Here is a 23,140-nt window from a genome sequence, read left to right as displayed (position 1 = left end):
GAATATTAACAGCTTTGTATTTATGAAACCTGACAGATAGGGATGAGGGAGGGAATCTAATCACAAACAAGCGCGAGATGGTCTTGCGCTACGGGGTGAAGTGGCTGTCAAATTCATACATTTTCGATGTCCCACGCATAGGTACCAAAATGTTAATTTTGACAGGAACCAAAAAATTAACTGGGAATTCCCCTTTACAGAGGACCATTTGAAAGTTGCTCTCTTCACTCCTACATGAGAAAGAGATAGCAACACACCATGCCCTTGGTCTTGCGAGTGGCAGCAGTTCTTCGGTGAACACTTCCTTTCCGAAGTTGCAAAAGGAGGCGGAACTGAAGTCAACCTGGGAGTGCCCATGGAAGATAGCAATAACCCAGTACCTGATTTCTAAGAAGTCAAACGAGAAATTTAGTTGCTGAAGACCAATAAAGCCCGACAAGTGGGCATACGGCTAGAATAACCTCAGCAATGGGAACATTTCTCTGGCGGGGAATTCCAGCCCGCGTTCCGATACAACAGCTAGCACGAAATAAAGAACAAGGCGGTGCACCATAAAAATTCTGTATAAAATCGAACGAAAATCATAAAAAAGAAAGCTTCTTGTTACATCTATTACTCCTTTTTGTGATCTCAATCAAATTGGACCGAAGCTCAGCCACTGCTGTAGTTGGACAAGGAGAAATTTGCGATGATGATAGTCCCATCCAAGTTTTTGGTTGTGTGCCGTCATAATCCATACTATTCGTTAGGCCATTTTGCATGTCCTGATATCTTTATCACTGATGGATATCCTGATCCAGTGATCCGATCAAGCTTTGTCAATTGCCGAACCATGTCGTTGTAAAACGAAAAAAATTGGCAATCCAAATGTTTGTGCTGCTCTAATAGAAATATATCGCTAAGGATTCACTGCTGCGATATTTTATATTGTTTGAAGCACTACACCTTGTTTTCTTTAGCTAAAAAGTAGCGAGAAAAACGTTTATCTTCAAAAACTTATTATTAATTATTTACCTTATCATTTCCTAAATAATTGAATCAGCTTTACAGACATTAACTGAAAAAAAACATTAATAATATTGGTATCAGGTTGCTTAGTTTTATCGTGAGTAAATTTGTAAATTTCTAGCAGAGTAAGAGAGAAAGGTAGTCTTGAGAGCCTCACGATACGTGAGCTATGCAAGGGACGAAATTCACTCACTTCAAATGAATCTGGTACCTTAGATTTTGAGCTTTTTGTTCTACGCGTGGTGTCTGTATAGTTTGTGACCGTATGCTTCCAGTCAGTTTGCAGTTTATATTCTCAAAGCGCAAAGCAAAACGGGAGATCGACTGTTTGCTTTTGCAGAGATGCCGCATGAATTGTAAGACGGCAGCAGCGCAAGCGGCAGCTTGACTGAATTCAAAAAAACAGTCAAATGATCGTTCAAAAAGCGGAGTTTGAATGCGGAAAGTTCGCATTCACGGCAGTCACATTCAACTTGCGATCCCTTTTCAAGCCCTGACTTGAAAGGCTAACGAAAGTCAAAGATGGTAGGTTCGAATCAGGGCTTCTCTGGAAGTATGACAGTGTTCGACTCCGGGACAGTAATGCAATAGCCCTGAAGAGATGGCAGTGCCTAAACCGACGGAGGAAAAGATCGAAAGATCACGTGCAAAAGGGGTTCATTCAACCCAGGCCATACGATTATTATACGATTTTTGTAAAGGGTTGCTGTATGTACATGAGAGCCAAAGGAAACCTTGTATAGAACGAATTAAGCACGTGCAAAAAAATTAAGTAGCAGCAGATATAATTCTGAATTTAGTTTTTAAATGGTTGCATAAGCTATGTAAAACGATTGGTTGTGCAACGTTTGAAAAACTGAAACCAGAATTCTTTAAAAAATGTGAAATAAAGTTTGGATCGTGCTTAAGCTGTGACGAAGGGAGCTAGCCGCCCTAGTAGAATCAAATAGAATCTCTCCTCTAGACTCATTCAAAAATTAAGTTTTAAATACAATTTAACTGAAGTTTATTCAAATAAGAATTTAGAAACAGTTCAATCTGGGCAGTCATTTTAGTGATTTATTTATTAAAACAAAATTACCACTAAATGGCTGGCAGAGATGCCATATTTTCTAAAAAAATGTCTGCAACTGCTCGAAAACCGGAAAAATCGAGCAGTTTTCCGGCTACTCGAATTTTCTGGTTTGAAAATAATCTGCGAAAATCTGCACACTTTTTTAGGAAGTCTGTGAAAGTTTAAAGAGCTTCGAACAAAAATCTGCAACAAAACAATAAAAGTCATAAAAACTGCAAATATCTGCAAATTTATAATAATCTGCAAGACCGTTCCAAAAATCTGCAATTTGCAGACAAATCTGCAAATCTGGTATCCCTGATGGCTGGCAACATTTCTGCAATGAGTGAGAAAAATATTCGAAAATACATCGAACTGTCAAAAGCCGGTCAATAATTCTCTCACGTCTCACGCTCACTCTCTTCACAATAATCACTCGCCAAACAAAATGTCAAAAATCAGAAAATCATCGCCTCTTAACCAGAACCGAAGCAGAACAGGTTCAGTGCCGTAAAAGTCCGTAAAAATCCGTGTAATTCCGTAGCAATCGCGTCCATCAGTCCGGTTTTTCGATACAGCAAACACAATGTCGGCCAGATACGATCGTGCAGTCACCGTTTTCTCCCCGGATGGCCATCTGCTGCAGGTTGAATACGCTCAGGAAGCGGTTCGCAAAGGTTCCACTGCTGTAAGTACCCGTCTAACCTCAATTCCATACAAATTGTTTTGTGTACGACCACTGTTTTGCTTGTCATTGCGTATCGTGCAAACGGAGTGAAAATTGTTTTACCTCATCCCGTCGTAGGTCGGCGTCCGTGGAAAGGATGTGGTTGTGCTGGGAGTGGAGAAGAAATCCGTCGCCAAACTGCAGGAAGAACGAACGGTGCGAAAAATTTGCCTGCTAGATCACCATGTCGTTATGGCGTTCGCCGGACTGACGGCCGATGCGCGCATTCTGATTAACCGGGCCCAGGTGGAGTGCCAGAGCCACAAGCTGAACGTAGAGGATCCCGTCACGTTGGAGTATATAACCCGCTTCATCGCCGGCCTGAAGCAGAAGTATACGCAAAGTAACGGGCGAAGACCGTTCGGCATCTCCTGTCTGATCGGTGGGTTCGATTACGATGGACTGCCACACCTGTACCAGACGGAACCGTCCGGCATCTACTATGAGTGGAAGGCTAATGCAACGGGCCGATCGGCCAAGACGGTGCGGGAGTTTTTGGAAAAATACTACACTGCCGAGCTGGTCGAAACGGAGGAGGGCGCCATCAAGCTGGCCATCAAGGCACTGCTCGAGGTGGTACAGTCCGGTCAGAAGAACCTCGAGGTGGCCGTCATGAAGCGCAACCAACCGATGCAGATGCTCGACGCCGATACGATCGAGAAGTACGTGGCGATCATCGAGAAGGAAAAGGAAGAGGAAGCCGACAAAAAGAAGCAGAAGAAGTAGGACTTTCCTGCCGGGTCTGCCGGGTGCAGAGTATTTTACTTCACTTTTGTTTGCGCTAAAGCTAACGTTAATTTTCTGGTAAGTTGTCTTTTTGGAATAAATAATTGCCTACTTCAGTGATAGATGAACGAGAATTTGGAGACATTTTTATATTTAATGGCAAACAAACAAAAATCGAGTGAGTACGTATCCGAATTGCCGGTTTAAAGTGGGAAGTTTTGGACTGAACGTGAATATTCTGGTTAAACGTTGAATATTCGTCGTACAACAATTTGATTTTGGCTAGACTAGATTAAGTTTTGAAGCAGCTGCAGCACTGCTTTTAGTTCGGCTTTCCAGACCTAGTAGAGAAAAAAAATGACCAAATTTTTCTAAAGCGTATTACGCTTGAATTTTATTAAAATCCAGTTTTAGGCTGGATCAGAATTACTATTGATGTAGAAAAATGTCTTCCCCCCAATATAAAAGAAAAAAAAAAAATGAAAGAAACTTCGACATGAAAAATTGATTGCATAGGTTGCTTTGATCGCTTGGGAATTTTTCAATATTATTGTCCAAAAAGAGCCGAAGGGTTTTATAATTTTGACTACGTCTTACTGGAAAGTAACTGATATAGGGGATCATTCCAAAAAATCTGTCATGATAAGTGGTCAGGTTTTAAAAGTTCATAAAGCTAAGCGATTGTGTGAAAATCTACGCGTTGTCTGAAATAAACGTTGCACTATTGAAAACAATGAAGCAGAACATAAAACATCGGAATGTCGTCAGTCAATAATTTGGCGTGGTCTCCTCTTTTATAGCATTACCCACACACATTTCTATAGCGAGGTCACTTAGCCTCTGGTCGGGACCGTATTCTTCGACTTCCCCGTTGCATGTTGGATGGATGTTGTTCTCGTACGGATGCAGTTGATGCCCGCCTGGCAAGGGTGGTGTTTGCGAGCTCCAAAATTGACTCTTTTCGTACTCGATCCGTTCTTTGTAGACCATGGATTGAATTCGTTCCTGCAGGGCAAGTGCCTTCAGCACCGGAAGCTGCCGGAACTGTGCTGCCAGGTGCAGTCCGAAATAGTGGTACTCGTCCGGGACGGACGGCGTAAGGGCCGCTGAGTTGATACTTTCGAGCCGATCCGGAAATGAACCGGTGTGTGGCACCGGTGGTTGTTGGTTTGCATCTTTCCTAGTACGCTTCGTGGTATGTTGTGCCGGACGGGTTCGCGCTTTCGGTGCCGGTGTCTGAGGAGATGGATTCGACGTATGACAGTTTTCAATGCCGGTTGGCCAGGCTGGTACTATTTCGGTATTTTCGAAATCTATTGCATACTCAGGTTTGCAGTGTTGTTGCTGCACTTCGGTTACTTCCGTTTGGTCCTGCTCTTCCGGAGATTCGTCCTCAGGAGACGAGTTTGAGCGATCAGGTTGAACCGACGAAGTTGGTTCGTATTCGAAGAGCGATGAATTCACCTTTAAAAGTAGTGAAAACTGAACAAAAATTCTAAATGTTCACTGAAAAAAAGACTTTACTTACAGGCTCGTAAGATGACCATCTAGTTTCGCACCTCGATAGGAATTCATCCGCTATTAGGAACCAGGAAAGTTTTGTACTGTACGTTTCGCTGGTTCCTGCTCGTGGCCTTTTCATTTTGTTCTTTTCGATGTTGTACGTATCGCGGATGATTTTGAGCCTCCGTTTGACCTCGTCGGTCGATTCGGCATTCGTGGCAATCCGTATGCTCTCGAAAGCTTTGTTTCGCATTTGTTTGTTTTTGTAGTGCTCATGGTGGAGGTCCCAGAGGCATCCGTTTCTCCGGTATAGTGCCAAAATGTGCACTATTTCGCTGTAGGACATTTTCTTGGAACGCTCCGACCGCTCGGACATTTTTTATTTATCACAGTGAAACACGGCAAACAGGGAGACGAATTCTTAGCTGACGGAATAGCACGTACCGAACGAAAAATTAGTGTTTTGATTATCGCTAATTATGCTAATTATCATCACTCGTCGCTTTCACCAGTGTTGCCGGTTTTACATAGGCAAATGTATTGCATTATTGCATGACAACCTTTTAAATACTTTTTTTAATTTTTTAAATATTATTTTCGTTCAAAATCTAGTCTCCCTATTTCCAGAACACCAGAAACGGCTCGAACCTTGAGGGCATCCTGATGAAGCGTTGCTGGTGGCTTTGGACCTCTGAACTGGGTTCCGACGTAGGGAAAGCTAGAGTGACTGGTTGTTCTGGATCTTCTGCTTCTTCTATTTCTGGTTCATGAGGTTCATCTGGTGGTTCAGTTGGGTATGAAATGGAGAGAGTTACCTGGAAGGAGCGTCAAACATAGCTCTGGCTCTCTCAAGCTCCCACCTGGCGCCTCCACGCAGATCTAAGTCAAATGATGGCGGTCGATGGCCTTACCCGGAAATGCTTCATGTACTTACTGAAGCAGCTAAGCTAGCAGATGCGAACTAGAGCGCCTGTTTTCCAGGTGAGGGGCGGCTCACACAGCGTCTGTCTCGTAACGGGCGCGGGATGTAGGTATCGCGACCCCGGTGAGGTAGTATACCGAAAACTTAATTACCACGAACAACGAAGAAAGAAATTCAGGACGGAACAATCGGTATAGGACACGGCAAGGGACAAGGGAACGATTAAGGGATAACGATTGGAAACTTGGTACCTGGAATGTCCGAACTCTCCACGAACCGGCAGGGGCTGGCTTGCTTGCTCGAGAGCTGCATCAACTCGGAGTCGAGATCGCTGCTATTCAGGAAGTTCGGTGGCCAAATTCCGGAGAAAGGGAGTTCCGTGCAGTAGACCCTATTGCAGGCACTTCTTTCAAGTACCACATCTACTACAGTGGCGGTAAGAAAGCAGAACATGGAGTCGGTTTCGTAGTGTTGGGAAAACAAAAGCAACGAGTTATCCGGTGGAGGCCCGTTGATGACCGCGTGTTGAAGATTAAGGCCAAATTCTTCAACTATAGCCTAATCCACTTATACGCACCGACAAATGATAAATCCGATGATGCTAAGGACGGTGCTATGGAGAGTGCCCAAAACACGACGTGAAAATCATCATCGGAGATGCAAACGCGCAGATCGGGAGGGAGGAATTCTTCCGTCCAGTCATTGGAAGACATAGCCTTCATCTGTCGACCAAGGATAACGATCTGCGGCTCATTAATTTCGCCGCGGCCAGAGCAATGGCCATCTGTAGCGCCTACTTTCCACGTTTGAATATTCGGAAACACACCTGGAGGCATCCAAATGGAGACTCTAGCTCTCAGATCGATCATGTCTTGATTGAAGGTCGACACTTTTCGGATGTTATCGATGTACGGGTCTTTTCGTAGACCAAATATCGACTCTGACCACTATCTCGTAGTGAGAGGACTCGCACTGAGAGGACGCTGCTTTTCAACATCCAGCGGTTAACGGCAGACGGCGTAGCAGCGGAGTACGCCAGGAAGCTTGACCAACGAATCGCAGAACAGCAGGTAGAAGAAGAAGATATAAATGGGCTGTGGAGGATGGGCATCCATGGTGTCATCGATACAGCTGCGAGAGAGGTGGTAGGCACGACGCGTGGAAGACAGTGTAACAGCTGGTTTGATGCCGAATGCCAGAGAGTAATGGATGAAAAGAACCAGGCCAGGAGACGCATGCTCACTGCGGCAACGCGTCAAAGCAGAGAGATATAGAGAGACTAGAGCTGCGGAAAAAAGAATCCCTCGTCTAAAGAAACGCGAGTACGACGAGCACGTGCTCGCCGACGCAGAGGAGCGATACGCCAGCAACGACACAAGGAGTTTCTATAAAACGGTGAGATGTAGGAATTTTGCCATGCCTGTGAGGTGCAATGATAGTGCTGGCAACCTGCTTACCGACAAAACGGCGGAGCACTTTCAGACACTGTTGAATGGAGAGGTAAAGGCGGAGATCAGCAGGGACAGGATTGGAATTGTAAGTGATGGTCAAGCTGTGGACCCACCAACACAGGAGGAGGTTAAAAAGGCAATCAGTGAGCTGAAAAACGGTAAGGCTGCTAGGAAGGACGGTATCCCGGCTGAACTTCTAAAAGCGGGGAGCGAGCGGCTGTACAAAGCAATCCACCGGATCACTGTCAGCATCTGAGAGGAAGAACAAATTCCGGAGGAGTGGTTGGATGGCTTCATTTGTCCAATTTTCAAAAAGTGACATCGAACGGAGTGTAAAAACTATCGAGGAATTACATTGCTCAATTCTGCCTACAAGGTGCTTTCCCGTATCCTGTTCTGTAAACTGAGACCGTAAGCGAAGTCCTTCGTCGGCGAGTACCAAGCTGGTTTTCGTGAGGGTTGCTCCACGACGGATCAGATGTTTGCCCTGCGTCAGTTGCTAGACTAGTTCCGGGAGTACAACTTGCAGACACACCATCTGTTTATGGACTTTCATGCGGCGTACGATTCAGTTAAACGAAATGAGCTGTGGCAGATAACGCTAGAACATGGTTTTTCGACGAAACTCGTTACGCTGATTCGTGCGACGCTGGACGGACGGACGGAATCATGCGTTAGGATAGCGGGTGAGACCTCAGCTGCTTTCGTGACGTTGGATGGACTGAAGCAAGGGGATGCACTCTCTAACCTGCTATTCAACATTGCCTTGGAAGGTGCATTACGAAGGGCAAACGTGGAAAGGAATGGAACTATCATCACGAAATCTCACATGTTTCTTGGTTTTGCGGATGACGTCGATATCATCGGAATCAACCGTAGAGCAGTGGAAGAGGCCTTCAGGTCCTTTAAAAGGGAAGCGGCGAGATTGGGACTTACCATTAACACCGCCAAACGGTTGTTGGTAGGGAACGTGGGAGCCCAAGTGGTGTTGGTGCCGAGGTGGAGTTAGATGGGGAACGATATGAAGTCCCGTAGTTTGCAAATTCGCACAAAACTGGCGCTCTACAGAACACTAATCCTCCCGGTGGCCCTTTACGGACACTAATCATAGACGCTAAAGGAAACTGATCGGCGAGTGCTTGGGGGTTTGGAGCGTAAAATTCTGCGATCTATACTTGGTGGCAAAATGGAAAATGGAGTGTGGCGCAGACGCATGAATCACGAGCTGTACCAAGTATACAAATATGCTGATATAGTAAAGGTAGTGCAATGTGGCAGGCTGCGGTGGGCTGGACACGTGACCAGAATGCCCGATGAAAGAGTAACCAAAACTATTTTCAGCAGAGAACCAGGAAGAGCTCGTAGACTCCTAGGTAGACCCCGCACCCGGTGGATGTGTGCTATCGAAGACGATGCACGTTCAGCTGGTGTTCGTGGGGATTGGAGAACGGCAGCCCAGGACCGACGGTACTGGAGGACCATAATTCGTTTGACGCAGGATCGGCAACGGACCGTTGCCACTAAAGTAAAGTAAGTAAGTAAGTGATTCAGTTGGTAACTCCAAAGTTTCTGCAATTATTGGGTTTTAAACAGTTCGCTCAACTGGATCTTCTGGACCGTCCGGAAGAACAGGTGCTCGAAATATTGTGTCAGGCATGGTTGCTGCTGGTACAAGATAAAGTACGTACATGTCCATTAGAATGCTCAGCTAACTTGTCGACTCCGGCGGATTAGCCTCTACTTCACGGTGCTTGCAGCTGGTTTACATGGGACCGTATCAGCTTGTGCCTTCAGTGCTGAACTTCTAGCAATACGTTGTAGTGTACGTTGTCAAAAGTTATTGAAGCTTCTACTACGGACCAGATCCACTTCTTGGCAATATATCTTGGCGTAAACCTTGTCTCCGGCTTGAAACGAACGGAGAACTGTTCCATGTTTCGTGTTGAATTGCTCACTCTACTGCTGATTCATGCTGCATGATTCACCGCCCCGTTAGATTCAAGGCACGATGCTGGTCTAACAATCCAGTCGTATGTTCGAATCTCGGCTAGGCGGTGCTTGCTCGATAGTCCATAGGATCGTTGCACTGGCCCCGTAATTTTCCTGTACTCTAATGGGCGGCTGTGAAGTCTGTCGATAAAGAAGGGTAATGTCTAAAGACGGTATAAACCCAAGGCTTTTACTTTGCTTTGCTGCTAATTCATGTAGCCGACTGACGTTTCGGTGGTTGAAGTAGGCTGAAGATTGTCCGCGTCTCTCGACAAGGCATCAGTGCTTAAAGTTTCTGTTTAAAGGAATAATTGTAGTGTCTTGGCTGTATCAACGAATGTTTCTGCTTGACCATTGGTCTGTGGGTGATATGGCGCTATTCGCAGATGCTGAATTTCACACTGTCCGGAATGCGGCAAAATGAATGCGTAGTCCATTTTTGGCCAGAAAACGCTACTACGAGCGACAACTTTCATTCTTTGGAATGACCTTTCACTGCTAACTCTGGAATTCCACAAGGTAGCCATCCCGTACCTTTGTTCTTCCTCGTCTACTTCAACGATGTCAACTTCCTGCTTGAATGCCCGCATCGATTTGGTGCCACACGACCTAAGACGTTCTCCGCTAACAGCGTAGCTGTTTTAACGACACTCCAACAGCCTTTGAAAAGTGCCGATTATCTATCAGCAGGTGGTCAATTTGTGATTCTTGCCGGGTGTAGTGGAGGTTATGCTGGAAAAAGGTTCTATTTACAGTCATGTTCGTGGAGGCAGTGAAGTCGACAAGTCTTACGCCGTTTTCGTTCGTCTGCGGGTGTGCACTGAACCGTCCAATTATCCGTTTAAATTCTTCCTTCTGACAGTCGTATTTCCGCTTAAACTGCTCGTAAAAGTTGTCTGTCATCATCGGTACCCCCAGAGTGAGGGCTCTGCACGTTAATTACTTACTTTACTTTAGTAGCAACGGTCCGTTACCGATCCGGCGCCGAACGAATTATGGAGCTCCAGTACCGTTCTCCAATCCCCACGAACACCAGCTGAACGTGCGTCGTGTTCGACAGCACACACCCACCGGGTGCGAGGTCTGCCTCGGAGTCTACGGCCTCTTCCTGGTTCTCTGCTAAAAATAGTTTTGGCTACTCTTTCGTCAGGCATTCTGGCCACGTGTCCAGCCTGCCACATTGCGCTACCTTCACTATCCCAAGTAAGAAGTAACAATTGTTACCGTTCGTCGGTAACTTTATTTTTTGTGGCAATGTAGGGCCCTAATTATGTACAGATAGCTTAAAATCGGATTGTACGGGGTGGTGAATACGGCACGTTCGGCATTTCTACATGCAGAGGGCGCGACGGTGAGCTATTCCACTGAACTGTCTGATTGAGCCAGGAAGTCGGCTGTGTGGAGAGTTTTACCGAAAAGCCGATCCCGAGCTGACGAACCGAGGCTCAGCTGGTGAGTGCTGATCGAGACATCGAAGCGAACGCACCTCTTTCGCATGGGCGAGCGTTATTAAGTGAGTGGCTTGGCCACGTTAGAACGAGCCCGGCTTCTTCAAGTTTCTTCGACGAGCCGGAACGTCATCACAGAACCTCCGGCACTGGACTAATTTACCTGGAGGGCCCAATCAGCACAGCGGACAACCAGTCCGTTAAAAACTGGATCGCGGCAGACGTTACCAAAGCCGCTAATCTCATCCTCGTCACGCACGCACCAGCTACTCGGAGATTGACCAGCATCGTGGACTATCCGGTCCATAACGGGAGCAGTTTGGGGGACTCCTGGGCCGCAGGCACTCCCTTTATTCAACACCGTAAACACCGATCTCGTGGAAACGGAATCACGGTGATCGTTATCCAGTCAGCAGCTTTAAACATAACCTCACCGAACCTCAGCGAAGCGTCGAGTGACCTGCTTTGCGGCACACTAGACGTAACCAGACCATCGTAAAATCTGGCCACGCCAACTACGACCAATCAACGTGTAGCCAACGGCAACCATCCCCTCCGTTTACGTCGAATAAACTAACCAGAAAAGGTACGTTTTGTGATAGGTCAGTCCACACATCCGAAATCTCCTCCGTAACCACAACGCCCTGGGACTCGGAAGCAAAAGAGGCCTTCCGTGCCCACTCCACGACTCCCAGACCAGGAGTCGGAGCTTTGGCAGCTCCCCCTTCTGGGTTGCTGCGCCTTTCCGAGGCAAGAGCTTATACAATCCAAAAGCCAATTGGTCTTATTCATTTCTTATAGTAGTTTTATCAGAGCATTGCTAAGTGTATCAGATTTTATAATGATTTTCCCCAAGTGAATTTTATCTTATTTGATTAATATTTCTGAAGTATGACTGAAGGAGACTTGAAGAAACACTCATAAAACTGACTTATCAATAAGTGTAATTCACCTTATAAGCAGTTTTAAGGGATACTTGATTGACGCTTAAAAACGACGCTCCTTAAAGCTTAGCAATAGATTTGAGAAAAATTTATGACATTCTTCTGCAAGATTGTTTTATCTCAACAATACTGCCATTAAACTCTCTTAAAACCGTGTATTCTTGAAAGAGAAATCATACTCTTAAGAAAGAACATTCTAGCGTAAACAACTGATCTGTCAAAACGGATGTCTGAACCTGGAGAAAATTGAAAAAATATGGATCTTTCAAACGGAAATTAAGCTAAAATCGGCCCAATATTTTGAAAACTCTTTCATATAAACAATCAGCGGAGTCACAAAATGAATGACGAGAGCAACAGAGCTGGGGAATAACGGTGCCGGTGATGATTTATCAGTAGTAGATTTGTACATAATTAGATAAATTTGGTTCGATTGTGTTTTGCCGGAGACGGTGCGGGTTTCCTTTAGAGTTGTTTGTATTTTTTAAACTGAATGACATCTATGTAACTAGTATCTTTGTTTGGAAAATGATTGAAGGGATCGAAGTAATTGAAGCGTATTTTGTAAAAGCGATGGTAAATATAAAGTGTATAGAAAATTCTGTAGAATAAATTTTCCGCATGGAACTGTCGTGCAGTCCTCTTTTGAAAATCAATTTATATTGACAATCAACATGTCTGCTGTACTTAAAAATTATCGCGCTAAGGGGAAGTATATGAATTTCCAGCACAAACATCGACACGTCGTTGACGTTTTCTTTGTTTATACTAGAATGGTTGCGAACAAGCTTGGTTCCCTTAAGTGAATCTAACAATTCTTATTCAAGCGCAGCTTGTCTTCTTCAAGAATGCAATAAGTATAGATAAACTTATTGCCCTCTTGGAAAAGTTTTCTTTGTCTTGTGTAAGAAATATTAGTCTACGAATTGCTTTCTGGTTGATTTAGATAAAACCATTGAAAAAATGGCGAACAGGGCTATTTTGGACTACTTTTGAAATTGTAGCCAATTGCATGTAGGCGTTTATAAACATGGTGTTTTGCAATACCATAAGTGATCTTATCTTTTTAAATAAATGTTTGAACATATAATAGGCTTTTTGCCGCAATTTGTTAAAAATTTGGTAGCAATCAACTTTTTATTGATACTATTGACTATTGATAATCTAGCAAAAATAACCGGCGCGTTAAAATTTTCTAACTTTAATGTCACAAAACATCGACAAACTGAGCGTGGCATGAAATTTTTTTTATTTATGGACAACAAAGCAGCTGCTTTTGTTACCATTTTTATTTTCAATTTTCATCTATATCCATTTTGGAAAAGTAATATCTGTGAATGCTTTTTTCTCTTATAGCTCTCAGTCAATTAAAAACTTTAAGTCTGCGAAAAGTGTATGATGTCTTGCAAGCGTTCTTTGAGAAGACAACCATAAAATCAGCAACACTTGTGGTGGTCTTCTTTTAGTTTCAAGCGACTCTTAAAAGTCACTATAAATAGATATCGATAAAAATTACAAGTTTTAAAAGGACCTTTGGAATTATTCTTGAGAACCTTCTTTAGTGTGGGCCTCCCTAGTTTTGTAAGGGTTTTATGGCTGTTTTATCGCAATTTTGTAGAATTATAAGTTTTATGATCGGTTTTAAGAAGAAAATGCTGGAAACCTCTTCAAGTGCACCTTAAAATGAACTTTGTTACTTGGGTATATCAGCATATTTGTATACTTGGTACAGCTCGTGATTCATGAGTCTGCTCCACACTCCATTTTCCATTTTGCCACCAAGTATAGATCGCAGAATTTTACGCTCAAAAACCCCAAGCACTTGCCGATCAGCTTCCTTTAGCGTCCATGATTCGTGTCCGTAAAGGGCCACCGGGAGGATTAGTGTTCTGTAGAGCGCCAGTTTTGTGCGAATTTGCAAACTACGGGACTTTAGGTGGCTACGTAATCCGTAGAAAGTCCGATTCGCGGCTGCAACTCGTCGTTTCACTTCGCGGCTTACATCGTTGTCACATGTCACGAGTGTACCAAGGTATATAAATTCCTCCACTACTTCATATCGTTCCCCATCTAACTCCACCTCGGCACCAAGACCACTTGGGCTCTCACGTTCCCTACCAGCAACCATGTACTTCGTTTTGGCGGTGTTAATGGTAAGTCCCAATCTCGCCGCTTTCCTTTTAAAAGGCCTGAAGGCCTCTTCCACTGATGCTCTACGGTTGATTCCGATGATATCGACGTCATCCGCAAAACCAAGAAGCATGTGAGATTTCGTGATGATAGTTACATTCCTTTCCACGTTTGCCCTTCGTAATGCACCTTCCAAGGCAATGTTGAAAAGCAGGTTAGAGAGTGCATCCCCTTCCTTCAGTCCATCCAACGCTACGAAAACAGCGGAGGTCTCACCCGCTATTTTAACGCATGATTTGGATCCGTCCAGCGTCGCACGAATTAGCGTAACTAGTTTCGTTCGTTCGGTTTTCGTTTCGAAAACCATCATGTTCTAGCATTATCTGCCACAGCTCATTTCGTTTAACTGAATCGTACGCCGCTTTAAAGTCCACAAACAGATGGTGTGTCTGCAAGTTGTACTCCCGGAACTTGTCTAGCAACTGACGCAGGGTAAACATCTGATTCGTTGTGGAGTGAGCCTCACGAAAACCAGCTTGGTACTCGCCGACGAAGGACTCCGCTAACGGTCTCAGTTTGCAGAACAGGATACGGGAAAACACCTTGTAGGCAGAATTGAGCAATGTAATTCCTCGATAGTTTTTACACTCCAGTCGATGGCCCTTTTTGAAAATTGGGCAAATGAGGCCATCCAACCACTCCTCCGGCATTTGTTCTTCCTCCCAGATTCTGACAATGATCCGGTGGATTGCTTCGTACAGCCGCTCGCTTCCCGCTTTTAGAAGACCATCGCTTACAATTCCTATCCTGTCCTTGCTGATCTCCGCATTTACCTCTCCATTCAACAGTGGCTGGAAGTGCTCCTTCCACCTGGCTGCTACCGCCGTTTTGTCGGTAAGCAGATTGGCAGCACTATCATTGCACATCACAGGCATGGCAAAACTCTTGAATCTCACCGTTTTATAGAAACTTCGTGTGTCGTTGCTGGCGTATCGCTCCTCTGCGCCGGCGAGCACGTGCTCCTCGTACTTGCGTTTCTTTAGACGATGGATTCTTTTTTCCGCAGCTCTAGTCTCTCTGTACCTCTTTCTGTTTTGACGCGTTGCCACAGTGAGCATGCGACTCCTGGCCTGGTTCTTTTCGTCTGTCACTCTCTGGCATTCGGCATCAAACCAGCTGTTATGCTGTCTTCCACGCGTCGCGGTGTCCTCAGTGCAAGCTTTCGCCGTGTTCGACAGACTAGCGCGAATCTCACTCACTACGAGTTAGTGGTCAGAGTCGGTATTTGGTTCCTGAACAGACGTCTGATCGTTAGCATTCTAAAAGTGTCGACCGTCAATCAAGACATGATCGATCTGAGAGCTAGAGTCTCCATTTGGATGCCTCCAGGTGTGTTTCCGAATTTTCAAACGTGGAAAGTAGGTGCTACAGATGGCCATTCCTCTGGCCGCGGCGAAATTAATGAGCCGCAGATCGTTATCCTTGGTCGACAGATGAAGGCTATGTCTTCCAATGACTGGACGGATAAATTCCTCCCTCCCGATCTGCGCATTTGCATCTCCGATGATGATTTTCACGTCGTGTTTTGGGTCCTCTCAAGCCTGTCGTAAAACTCGTCCTTAGCATCATCGGATTTATCATTTTTCGGTGCGTGTAAGTGGATTAGGCTGTAGTTGAAGAATTTGCAATCCTCAACACGCATATACGGTCATCTACGGGCCTCCACCCGATCACTGGTTGCTTTTGTTTTCCCAACACTACGAAATCGGCTCCATGTTCTGCTTTTTTACCACCACTGTAGTACATGTGGTACTTGAAAGAAGTGCCTACAAAAGGGTATACTGCACGGACCTCCCTTTCTCCGGAATTTGACCACCGAACTTCCTGAATAGCAGCGATCTCCACTCCGAGCTGATGCAGCTCTCGAGCAAGCAAGCCAGCCCGTGCCGGTTCAGGGAGAGTTCGGACATTCCAGGTACCAAGTTTCCAATCATTATCCCTTAATCGTTTCCTTGTCCCTTGCCGTGTCCTATACCGATTGTTTCGTCCTGAATTTCTTTGTTCGTTGTTCGTGGTAATTGAGTTTTCGGTATACTACCTCACCGAGGTCGCGATACCTATATCCCGCTGATGGGTCTGCCATCTTAGGTATAGCTTGCGGGATACAGCATTTCATATTCAGCCGCCCGTTACGAGACAGACACTGTGTAAGCCGCCCCTCACCTGGAGAACAGGCGCTCTAGTTCGCACCTCCTAGCTTGGCTGCTTCAGTAAGTACATGAAGCATTTCCGTGTAAGGCCATTGATCGTCATCATTTGACTTAGATCTGCGTGGAGGCGCCAGGTGGGAGCTTGAGAGAGCCAGAGCTATGTTTGACGCTCCTTCCAGGTAACTCTCTCCATTTCATACCCATATCTACTGGCACTTCTCGTTAAACCAAACTGGCGCCAAAAGTCCTAGCAAGTTCTCCGCTAACAGCATAGCTGTTTTAACAGCACTCCAACAGCCTCTGAAAAGTGCCGATTATCTATCAGAACGTGTTCGCCGCCTGGTTGGGTGTACCAATGGTAAAGGTTGTGCTGGAAAAAGGTATTATGTACGGTCATGTTCTTGGAGGCGGTGAGTCGACAAGTCTTACGCCGTTCTCGTTCGTCTGCGGGTGTGCGCTGACCCGTCCAATTACCGGTTAAAACTTGAAATTCTTGCTCCTGACTAACCTGAGCTTTATAGTCCCCGACGGTGATTTTGACAAAAGTCTTGGGCAGTAGTCGTATTTGTGCTTAAACTTAATTACTTACTTTTGTGTCCATGTCCGCCGGGTCGGCAGAACAAAGGGATGAAATCAGAGATCTCCACTGCTGACGGTTAGCCGCCATGGCTTTTACCTGTAGCCAGGACAGGTTCTCGTCTACAACCCGGATGTCGTTGTCTTCTGGGTCTGCCTCTTCTACGCTGTCCTTGTGGATTCTAGTCGAGTGCTTCGCTGCAGACCTCGTTTGCTCCTTTCCTCAAGGTGTGTCCGCTCCACTTTCACCTTCGTTCACGAATTTCTGTGACTATCGGCCGTTGGTGACACCGACGATGCAGTTCCTTATTGGATATCCAGTTGTCAGACCACCAGGCACGAATGATGAATCGCAGACACCGGTTAATGAATACCTTTGCGTTGTCTTCGCTGATGTGCACCATGGTTCGCAGGCATACAACAGTTTGAATTAAGGATTCGGGTTTTCGTGCGTAGAGTAATCTGGTTTGTGCACCAAATGTTTCGCAGACCAGCAAAGGCGCCCGTGGCCTTCCTGATCCGTGTGGCTAAATCAGTCTTGGTACGGAGAACGGCGAGCAGCTCGGCGCATTTACTCATCACAGAGCAAGCACTCTAAGCTATTGATAGGGCTTCACGATCCATACTTGCTGATGATGGACATTACAGCTTGTAACTGCTCTCAACTTGACGACCACATTAACCTAGGGGACAGACATTCAAGCTTGTAATTCATTTAATCATGAAGCATCACGAGGAAGCAATCTACCTTACACAAGTTACATGATGAATTAGTGATTAACGATAAATATAAAAGATGGTGAGAGAGAAAAAAAAGAGTGTGAGCGAAAGAGCCCAACCGCCCAGTTAGCTTCGAGGTACGATGCGCGTCTAACAAGCCAGTCGTCGTATGTTCGAATCTCGGCTAGGCGGTGCTTGCTAGATAGAGTCAGTAGGATCGTTACACTGGCCCCGTAATTTTCCTGTACTCTAACAGCCGCCCGGCAAGTCTGTTGATAAAGAAGGGTAGTGTCTAATGACGGTTTAAGCAACCCAAGGCTTTGCTTTACTTGTCTGAGAAAGAGAAAAAGTGAGAAAGAAGGTGTTTATGAGAGGGAAATAGTGAGAGAGAGAAATATACCTCTTAACCGACAAGTTTTAAACTAAACAAGAATATTTCTTTTCTAGTTGTATATCTAGTACTTTGAGTGTGGACTTTCTTCAAAACAACTTCAACCAAAAACAATTACAGATATTACTTTATAGATTGTCACAATAAACTAGTAGACGAGATTCTTTACTATTTGCTACAGACATACAAAAGGAACATAAAACAACACTGTAAAAACTCTTGTCAACGGACGAAATGCTGACTTTGTTCGTAAACACAAGCTAAACAAAGAGAAATAGGCACTCGGCCTCAAACTCATACTCACAAATTGCACCTCCATATTTTGACACAATAGTCCCGATCGTCTTTTCCACTGGTTATAATCTGACCCTGTCGAGTGCTTCCGATGCAGTAAACGCCACCTGTGAATCGGCAAACATTACTCATTTAGTCACACAGAGGAATGTGGTGACGCACACGCCACTTACCGGAATGCACCGCAAGTTCCCTCTGTATCACCCCATCGAGCATATTCCACACGTAGAGCACACCGTCCCGGTCGCCCAGCAGCAGATACTTGTCGTCCTTCGTCCAGCAAACGGTCCCTATCACGTTCGCCATTTCCCGCTTGAATATCACCATTCCGGTTTCGATGTCCACTATGTTGAACATACGATCCTCCCCGCAGCTCACGATCAGCGAACAGGTTCGATTGAATCGGGCCGCACAAACGCCCCCATCTCGGTGCAGAACGACCACGCTGTGTTCCTGCCCGTCGACATCGATCGGCTGCCGCCGGCTGTTACATTTCAGCGTTACTTTCCAGAGGTAGACCTCTCCACTGGCAGCGCCAACCACTACTTTCAGACTGTTACCCGCCTGGAAGGTGTCCAAACAAACGATCTTATCCTCCAGCGATAGGTAGCCGATCACCGCATCGATGTGGAAGTTGTTCCATATCCTTGAAACAAGTGAAAAGGTTTTAATGACCAGAGTAATTCGTGAGCATTGATAGGAGTACTGACTTCACGCTGCAGTCCCAGCTTCCGGACACCAGCAAATCACTTCCGTTCACACTGGACAAACAGGAAACCGCGTCGTCATGGGCTGGTATCACCTGGGAAATTCTTCCGTAGTCTAAATTGTAAATTATTCTGCAGAAAAAAGCGGTGAGTTTCATTTAAAATTTTGAACTAATGGTCCAGCCTTACATGCTATTATCCCAACATCCTAAAATCATGGACTTCTCGCTGGTCATCCGGGCCGCGCTCAGTGGCATATCGCTGATCTGGACGCTGCGTGTCTGTCGCCGCTCGGTCAAACTGTAACACTTAAAGGTGCCGTCCTTGCTGGTCGTGAAGATGCTACCCATCGTTTCCTCCAGCAGCAGCGAAGTGATTTCGTCCTTGTGGGAGTGATACTGGGCATCCAGTTCGATTCGCACTTCACCGTCGGTTGGCGATAGAATACTACCGCTATTTAGAGGAGTCTCAATTTTGAGCAACTTCGAAACGTGTGGCGTCCGGAAGAGTTGCTTTGGAATTTGTCCAAATTCCGATATCTGTACCTCGAGTGCGTGCCGTTTCGCCAGGTCTTTGATTTGGTCCAAATCCACCGAGCCTTCGTAGCACAGGTAGTAGAATACTGCAAATTTAAAGCTGTTAGTGTGGTGATTTTGAACATTTCAAGCATTTATACTTACAATTGTTTGCTTTAACGGCTTCTTCGCCCCTCTGTTTGTAACCGAAAATCAGATCAATCCAATGGTGCAAATTGGCGGATACAAAGTCCGACTCCAGGGCATCCCTTAGTAAGCGTACAAATTTCTCCGGCGAACCGTCGGACCACTTTGGCAGTTGTACGTTATTTACGGGGGTCCCATCAAAGCGCTGACCGAAACTGATCTTCATCTTATTCACCAGAAAATCTCCCCTGTTTTCCGTGTCATAAAACTCCGGAACCAGTTCCTTAAAATCAGCCATATTGTTCAGACAGTTACTGTACACATCCTCGACCTTGTTGAACATCCTGTCGGGATGATCGAATCGGCCGTTCTGCAGACAAAGCATCAACTTGGGATACTTCCTCACCAGGTAGAACAGAACCAGTCCGGGAGCCGAATAGTGCGAACCGTACAGAAACTTCGGTTCACCCATCTCTTCGTAGCGCTCCCTCAGTCTTTGTAATCTCTCCTCGTTCAACGCTCCGATCGGTTTGGTGAGGTCCCGATAGACGACCGGATCGTTCAGATCCAACCGATCCGAACTGTAATCGCTGATCACCCACGGAAACACCGGATACTGCGTCAGATCCTGGTACGTCCGATCGGCCAAACTGTTCAGATACAGCAGATAGTCGTAGTTCGAGATGAGTCCATTTTGCCACTTTAAGGTTATGCTTTCCGGAATTTGTTCGACAACGGAAAAGTCCTCCTGTTCCAGCACGTTGGCGTAAAAATCGTCTCGCTCCGGCTGCCCGCGGAACGATACGTACAGCAGACGTTCACGTTCCCCCGGTTGGGACCACTTGAGCTCTAGGCCGACGTGGCGCAGCAAAAACCGACGCTTGAGGAAACTTTTAATCGATTTCAGACGAATTTTCAGCACGGGGTACTGCAATGAGAGGTGAAAAATTGGTTGCTTTGATTGAAATTGCTTGTGTTTAACTTGTGTTTAAATTGACGAAGTTCTATTTTATGTTAAAGAACAAATTCTGTCACGTAACTATTTTTTTCATCGGAAAGGTTAATCTATTTCGTACTTTTTTTGCATTTTCATTGTCACGTGCAATAAATTTCAATGCACAAAAGAATTACTAAAATACAAACAAAAATGTAAAAACAAAACTTAAAAATCCCATTCTGTACTGACTGGTCGTCATCACGTCGCAGTAGGCAGGCATAGTATAGCGTATAGTGACTCACCGTTTGAATGTTGTTGTACGGTTGAAAGTAGACAAAGACATTCGTCAAGAGCAACCGGCCGGGATTCACCACGAGAGGATTAATTTCGTCCACCTGGTAGTCGACGATGATTTTCTCGTACAGGTTCTCCAACCACAGGGGATTAAATTTCACCCGGTTGTGGCGCGAGAACACGATGGTTGCGATCTGGAACAACAAGTCACATTATATTATAAACACATACCTACTTAGGGAAATGAGAACAAATCACGATTCACTTGAGCGGCAGCAGAATAAAATGCGTTATCAAACTCTGTACGCAGCGCCGAAAAATTATCAAATTGAACCGAGGTCGCGCACACTTACCATACTGTTCTGCTCGTAGGCATGCAAGGTCGAAGCGCGATGAAGCTGGCACAGCTGCTGGAGGTAGTCCTCCAGTTTGGCGTAGTGAAAGCTAAACAGAAATGTGCGACGTTCCTGGCGGAACTGATAGGGCTGAACTACATTCTCGTTGAGCATTTCCGTGTACTGACTGCATTCGATGGCCAGTACGTTGCAGTCCGACGAGCTGAGACTGGACGGTTCCCAGCGACGGATCTGCAGGCAGTCTTTGTAGGCTACTTTGATGAGTGGCAGCCTTAGGTTGTCTTTCGCTTCGAAGACCACCGATTTCGAGCACATTTTCAGACGACCAATCGTCGTCGCGGTTGGCATTGAGGAAGAAGGCTTGCTTCTGCTGGAACTATGTCCATCGTGCGTCGGTAGTAGATCGACGGAGAAATCTTCGAAATAGATTTCACCCGGCTCTAGCAGCAGTAGTGAGAACCTGCGAATGCGTCTTCGTCATAACATAATCACATTAGAAAACTTAATCAACTAAAATAGACTTACCTTTCCTTCTCCATTCTAACTTGGAATCAACGCAGACGTTTGCGTGCAAATGGTGTACTTGCATGTACTCAATGAACTTGATCTTCGCACTGACTAAAACTGTGTACCTATACAGCAGCTACACAACCGGAACACACAAAAAAAACTAACTAATCAGCAGCCATCGGTGAACGCATATGTTTCGCACTGTGGTGGAATTTAGCTTGCTCAACCCAGTCCGTGTTTAGCCAGTTTCGCAATACAATCACAAAATAAACCGGTGTTTTTTACACTTTTCTGCAGGATAAAAATCAACAATCATCTGTTGGGTTTTGGTCTGCTGCTGCTGGCGAATGACAGGTAGGCGGCGATTTCGGATTGCAAAATGCAACATGCAATGCAATTTGTCAGCTGTTTCCGCTTTCGCCCGCTGCTGGCAGCGCATTTTTCGCCTGATTCCTTCGCTGTAGGGTACATGAGCGCACTTTCAGCCCAATTCTGTTTAACTTTTCTCTAACGTTATCGGTTTTCTGGACTTGAAAAAGGTGGTGCTATTTATACTTGTAGGGTGTCGTCACGACGTCCGCCGATTCTGAGGTGAAAAGGGCCCTTGTCGAACAGCTTGAATCCCGAGCCTCGGAGTTGCCACCCGATGGAACTGTCGAGGAGCAATGGATTGGCGTCAAGAACGCCTTCATCACGATCAGTGACGAAACCCACGGCAATACGCACAGCTGGCGGAGAAAGTGGATTTCGGATGAAACTTGCAGGAAAGATCGACGAGCGGAGAGAGGCGAAAGCCGGCACTGAGCGAGCGCGGACCAGATCGGCTAAGACTAAGCTGCCAGTCAACGATTCAACGAACTGCAGAGGGTCTGGACAGTAGAACTGTAGAAAGTCTGGACTCTGGAAGGTCACTGGAAGAAATTGTAGCTGCCATCAAAAGTGTAAAATCCATAATTGCGCCAGGGATAGACCGTATTTTAGCCGCGATGCTCGAGGCTGACCCATCTTTGTCTGCCTAGATGATGCATCAGCTTTTCAGCAATATGTGGGAAACCGCTACTTTTCCGATGGACTGGATGCAGAGCATATTAGTCCCTAAAAAAAAGGAGACCTAACTGAGTGCGGTAACTTTAGTGGCATTACGTTCCTCTGTATTACTCTCAAAGTTCTCTGTAAGGTAATTCTCAACCGGATCCAGAAAAAGGTCGACGCTACTCTCCGGCGGCAGCAAGCTGGATTCCGTGCTAACCGATCATGTGTAGACCATATCACAACGCTCCGCATTATATTGGAGCAGATCAACGAATTCCAGGACTCTCTTCTGCTGGTGTTCGTTGACTTCGAAAAGGCGTTCGACCGTCTCAACCACGAAAACATCCGAGGCGCTTTTAGGCGTAGAGGAGTTCCAGATAAGCTATATAGTCCAGCTCATCGAGGCTCAGTACGAGGCGTTCTTGTGTAAGGTTTGGACCTGACGTTTTACGTTGGTTCCAGTCGTACCTAAGAGATCGGTGTTTGTCAGTCAAGATAGGCAACTGTAACTCCAAAGAGTTCTTTGCCACTTCCGGAATTCCGCAGGGT

At 45.7% G+C, this 23,140-nt stretch overlaps 3 protein-coding genes across 4 annotated transcripts; 1 reads left to right on the top strand and 2 right to left on the bottom strand.

The window, feature by feature from the left end:
* The first annotated feature begins 2,541 nt into the window (after positions 1-2,541).
* LOC128740710 (proteasome subunit alpha type-7-1) lies at positions 2,542-3,649 on the top strand. Its single transcript, XM_053836278.1, has 2 exons — positions 2,542-2,750; positions 2,868-3,649. Exons 1-2 carry the CDS (start codon positions 2,649-2,651, stop codon positions 3,513-3,515), a joined length of 750 nt encoding a protein of 249 aa, XP_053692253.1. The 5' UTR covers positions 2,542-2,648; the 3' UTR covers positions 3,516-3,649.
* Positions 3,650-3,936: 287 nt separating this feature from the next.
* Positions 3,937-5,459, bottom strand: LOC128745301 (uncharacterized). Its single transcript, XM_053842336.1, has 2 exons — positions 5,044-5,459; positions 3,937-4,979 (listed from the first exon to the last, which is right to left on the bottom strand). The coding sequence occupies exons 1-2, from the start codon at positions 5,392-5,394 to the stop codon at positions 4,284-4,286; spliced, it is 1,047 nt and encodes a 348-aa protein (XP_053698311.1). The 5' UTR covers positions 5,395-5,459; the 3' UTR covers positions 3,937-4,283.
* A 12,485-nt stretch (positions 5,460-17,944) lies between these two features.
* On the bottom strand, positions 17,945-21,857 carry LOC128742140 (protein FAN-like). Of its 2 annotated transcripts, none has more exons than XM_053838378.1 (8): positions 21,575-21,857; positions 21,047-21,521; positions 20,702-20,887; positions 19,481-20,390; positions 18,990-19,422; positions 18,804-18,932; positions 18,267-18,739; positions 17,945-18,200 (listed from the first exon to the last, which is right to left on the bottom strand). In XM_053838378.1, the coding sequence occupies exons 1-8, from the start codon at positions 21,586-21,588 to the stop codon at positions 18,100-18,102; spliced, it is 2,721 nt and encodes a 906-aa protein (XP_053694353.1). In that variant the 5' UTR covers positions 21,589-21,857; the 3' UTR covers positions 17,945-18,099. The 2 variants fall into 2 exon arrangements, with proteins under 2 accessions (XP_053694353.1, XP_053694361.1); XM_053838386.1 differs by having other exon boundaries at positions 21,047-21,509.
* Between the last annotated feature and the right edge of the window lie 1,283 nt (positions 21,858-23,140).

Source organism: Sabethes cyaneus, chromosome 1 (genome assembly GCF_943734655.1).
Source record: "Sabethes cyaneus chromosome 1, idSabCyanKW18_F2, whole genome shotgun sequence".
In the NCBI taxonomy this organism is placed as follows: domain Eukaryota; kingdom Metazoa; phylum Arthropoda; class Insecta; order Diptera; family Culicidae; genus Sabethes; species Sabethes cyaneus.
The sequence above is the reverse complement of the archived record's forward strand: the minus strand, read 5'-3'. Positions and strand labels throughout refer to the sequence as shown.

Bases quoted from the DNA above. Each gene is read 5' to 3' on its own strand.
- LOC128740710 (XM_053836278.1), top strand. From the start codon at position 2,649: ATGTCGGCCAGATACGATCGTGCAGTCACCGTTTTCTCCCCGGATGGC. The intron at 2,751-2,867 runs GTAAGTACCCGT...ATCCCGTCGTAG, and splicing joins TTCGCAAAGGTTCCACTGCT to GTCGGCGTCCGTGGAAAGGA.
- LOC128745301 (XM_053842336.1), bottom strand. From the start codon at position 5,394: ATGTCCGAGCGGTCGGAGCGTTCCAAGAAAATGTCCTACAGCGAAATA. The intron at 4,980-5,043 runs GTAAGTAAAGTC...CTACTTTTAAAG, and splicing joins GATGGTCATCTTACGAGCCT to GTGAATTCATCGCTCTTCGA.
- LOC128742140 (XM_053838378.1), bottom strand. The intron at 20,888-21,046 runs GTAAGTGTGCGC...TTGTTGTTCCAG, and splicing joins CCTACGAGCAGAACAGTATG to ATCGCAACCATCGTGTTCTC. The intron at 18,201-18,266 runs GTAAGTGGCGTG...GCCGATTCACAG, and splicing joins GGAACTTGCGGTGCATTCCG to GTGGCGTTTACTGCATCGGA.